The sequence below is a fragment of the Pseudorca crassidens genome, chromosome 3 (genome assembly GCF_039906515.1).
Source record: "Pseudorca crassidens isolate mPseCra1 chromosome 3, mPseCra1.hap1, whole genome shotgun sequence".
Taxonomy (NCBI): domain Eukaryota; kingdom Metazoa; phylum Chordata; class Mammalia; order Artiodactyla; family Delphinidae; genus Pseudorca; species Pseudorca crassidens.
This window is the reverse complement of record NC_090298.1, coordinates 30,156,490-30,160,511: the sequence shown is the minus strand read 5'-3', so window position 1 is coordinate 30,160,511 and position 4,022 is coordinate 30,156,490. Positions and strand designations below refer to the sequence as shown.

General features: G+C 37.6%; 1 protein-coding gene across 1 annotated transcript; it reads left to right on the top strand.

Annotated features, from left to right (window-relative positions):
- The first annotated feature begins 1,823 nt into the window (after positions 1-1,823).
- On the top strand, positions 1,824-3,631 carry LOC137220654 (spexin). The gene has a single exon (XM_067730061.1). The coding sequence runs from the start codon at positions 1,973-1,975 to the stop codon at positions 2,321-2,323; it is 351 nt and encodes a 116-aa protein (XP_067586162.1). The 5' UTR covers positions 1,824-1,972; the 3' UTR covers positions 2,324-3,631.
- Positions 3,632-4,022: the final 391 nt, after the last annotated feature.

Sequence of the window (4,022 nt, the reverse complement as noted above, 5' to 3'; positions counted from 1 at the left end):
TCTTTATAAATCAAGTTTGCAGAACCTACACTAATGTATGGCAATTCATTGTTTAGAACACTTCTGATGTAGTAGCAGGAACACAGAGAAAGAAGAGCTGGATCCAAATTTTGGCTCCACCATGGCTACTACCTTTTCATTTACAAATAGATAGCATGCCTACCTGATAGTGGTGAGTTTTGTGTGATCATTTATCTAAAATGCTTGGCCCATAGTAGCTACTTGAAAAGTGTTAGGTATTTTTCCTCTTTCCTTTTAAATTTTTCTTAAGCCATGACCCCCACGATTTTCCATCACAGATAATGATAATTACTACCATGCCACCATCCCCTTTCCAGGGCAGTCTTGAGGGCAAAGTCCAAAGTGGTCTTCCACAAGTGTGAAATTTTTGATGTTTCACATTTTATCCTAAAATTTCAAAGGGGTTTTTCATTCTATTCCAAGGTATATCCATGTTTGTTTCAATATAAAAGTAATTTTTAGGTCGAATAAAATGGGCAATCCTGGAAGATTTACCATGTTTGTCTTGGGGCTTTGTGTGTATCTTTGCTCCACGCCATGTACCTGCATTTCCCAGTTTGAGAAGCACAGGTTTATACATGAGATTTGTTGTTGTTGTCATTGTTTTAAGAACTTTCTTTTCCAGAACTTACCTTTGTCATTTGGTTGTAGTTAATAGGAGTGAAGAGAATCTATTTTTAAAGGAGTCCATTCAAGTTGGGTTTGAGAATGGAAGATGCTAGTACTTAGGAAGGATCATTAAAACCAAAGATTAGTCCTGAGCTTGCAGGTGCAAAGCTGATGTTTTCTAGAGTTCCCTGAAGCAGTTAGGATTAGCTGGACTTACTCAGCTGATGGAGCTCACAAGACACTCATGCCGGTTTACTGAATGATTTGCAAAAAGAAATTATCAAATGCACTGGAACAATATCATTGCTTTTTCTCCCTACAGATAAAGTTATATGGAAAGCCAAGTCACAGCCAGAAAGCTGCTTGCTGAGCATAGAATCAGAGGAGTATCTGAATGATCTTCATGGCTATTGTATCAAACTTAAAAGTCTTGGCATATCCATTTGCATGCTGGGTGCGTGCCTACCAATCAAACCAGAACACCCATGTTCATCAGTCAGAGTCTCCTATACAGTGTTAAAGGTAGCTGACACATTACATTCTTAACCTTGGGGTTTTTCCCTTTTCTTGATCCCAAGCCAACCTTCCCCTTCCCTACCAAATACACTTCTGCTTACTCATTCTTTCTTCAGATGTTAAAACCATTGGTTAGCGTACAGTGGTGTAATTCAAAGTGTGTCCCATAGAATAATAAATAAGCTTGGAAATTTGGGGGTAAGTGAAGTTAAATTTATTGTTGTGGGACTTCTCAGAGTTTTTATGTATTAATGTGAATCATGAAACTCCAAGAAGGGAACCTACTATGTGACATGTCTCAAACTTTTTTTCTGTATATTTGATTTCTCAGAGCATCTCTTAGGACTAATAGAAGTAGAAAATGCTGGGCTCCAGTTCTCTTCCCTTCACACTTGTTCAAGTCTTGATAACATTATAGGTCCTAGTAATACCATCAACCTAAAGAAATCTTACCGTGTTAGAGTGACTTCTACAGGAAGATCATCTCACCTGGTTTATATTGAATCCATCTGCTTAAATTTCTGAGTTGAAATGAGGTCACCTAACATACTGATATATTCATATAACAAATATATATACATATATATGTATTTTTTACTAAAATGATAGTAACCACATTTGAAAAATAAATTGGCTAAAGAAAGGATTACTGCTCTCGAGATCCTCTCAATCTTGAAGACTGACAGGAAGTCCCTGTGGACACTAGCTCTATGCAAAATCAGGAGGGATCCTTGACCCTAAGATTTAAAAGCCCCACCTTCAGAACAAAATTAGAAAACTCAGAGGTTAAGTTATAGTTATTGCAGCTTCTGGAAAGGGGTAGAACATGAAGGGATTCACAAGTCTGGTGGTAACAACCTTGACTCTTTTCCTGGTGTTTTCTTTCATGGGAAATTCGAACAGTGCTCCGCAGAGACTCTTTGAGAGAAGGAATTGGACTCCACAAGCTATGCTCTACCTGAAGGGTGCACAGGGGCGCCGCTTCATCTCCGACCAGAGCCGGAGGAAGGACCTCGCCGACCGGCCGCCGCCCGAAAGACGAAGCCCAAATCCCCAACTACTAACTCTTCCAGAGGCAGCAGCTGTGCTATTGGCTTCCTTGCAGAAACTGCAAGAAGCTGGAGAAGAAAACTTTGATCAAACCAGATTCCTAGAAGATAGTCTGCTAAACTGGTGAAAATATACCAGATTCCATTCAATTATAGTTCTGTTCTTGTTGAAAACATGAACCATGTGAATAGAGCCTGTGGACCCTTTTTATCTTCATTTGTAATCTTAGGAACATGTGCAGCCAGTTTTATTCTTTCAGAAGCTAAAGTGATGTTGAGTTCTTAGTGAGAACATCATTGCTTTCTTCCATTGCTTCAGGTCCTGTTTAGATCGCCTTGTGTCTTACTCTTGAATTTTTTAGCCCATTTATAATTATTAGGTTGAAGACTCTTTAGAGTGTTCTTTCGTTTTGTGACAACAAATACCCATCTTGATCTAATCATTCTTAGTTGCTTTTTTTCATTCTGTTACCCACTTGCACTGTCTTACCACTCAGCAGAGAATCTCCTCTCCTTTTCCCCCTTTTCTCACCTCCAAGGAGGGTGAGGCAGGGAAGCATGGCAAGATGGGAAAGAGTAGAGTGTGATTCTTTTAGTATCCAGGAGAGGTAAGTTGTCAGGAAGGGAAGAGGGAAGGGATGACTGGGAAGAAGCCCTGTGATCAGACACTGCAGTGTGGTTGCTGAGAGAGGGGACCCTTGGTGAGACTGAAGCCAGTGGAAGGTTCTACAGCTGGAAGCTCCCCCTTGTGCTCTCCGGGGATCTCCCCGAATTCAGTTTAGAAACAAGGATCTAAAAGTTACTGGGAAATAAGCAGATGGAAACACACGCTGCTCTTGTACAAAAGAAACAAACCAGTTTTTTAGAGGTAACCCATTTTCCATGGCTAAACAGACTCAAACACTACTTACTCTAATTGACTAGAACTCTAGGCTTTATTTGACATAAAAACATAACATAAAGGCACGCTGATACAAAGTGCATGGTAATATGCCTAATTTATTCATTTTTTTAACTCAACTAGGGTTCAGTACTATCTGAAAAATAAAATACACACATACCTACAGCAAGCATATAGTATATTTATTTGGAATTACAATACGACCATCATGTTCATTATTTTTGACTTAATTACTTGAGAGTTGTTATTGATAAATGTCACAAGTAGAAAGTATTGTCCATTCTTATTGTCATCAGTATATAGCTATTAGTCAGTAGCTAAAGAATATCATTATGTGAATGTCTCTGTAACTTGGAATTACAATTTTACTGTGTTAAGTAATCAAAACCCTGCTTATAAGATTTGTCTGTATCTCATTTCATAATTGAATAATGAAACTGTATTCAAGTTAATGTAACTTTGATGTCTGCCAAAAAAATAATATGTTAGCAATAAAAAAAAATCTATGTGGCATTAAAAAAAAAAAAAAAAGAAAGGATTACTGCTCTCCTCACCATCCTAATTCAACAATGAGCAAAAAAACTAAGGATTTCTTTTGTATGCTCTTAGAGTTTTTCCTCAGTAAATAAATTTTTAAAAAGTTTACCTAAGTCATTCATTTAAAAAAATAATTAAAAGTACCTAGTTTTCACTGTTTTGATATTCATGTCTTGCTTTAAAATCATCAATTTAGAAACATCTTCCAAAAGGTTGTCTAATCCTTTCCCATACATACAGAAAATATGGTGCTTAATCCATCTGAAATATGTTCACCTGCTACTATATTTAAAGATATTTCCAAGAAAGGGAAAGACAGAATTTACTGTCATCAGTTATTCTTTCTCGTGTCTGCCTATCTCCTCCACCGCAATGGTTGCCTTCCTTCC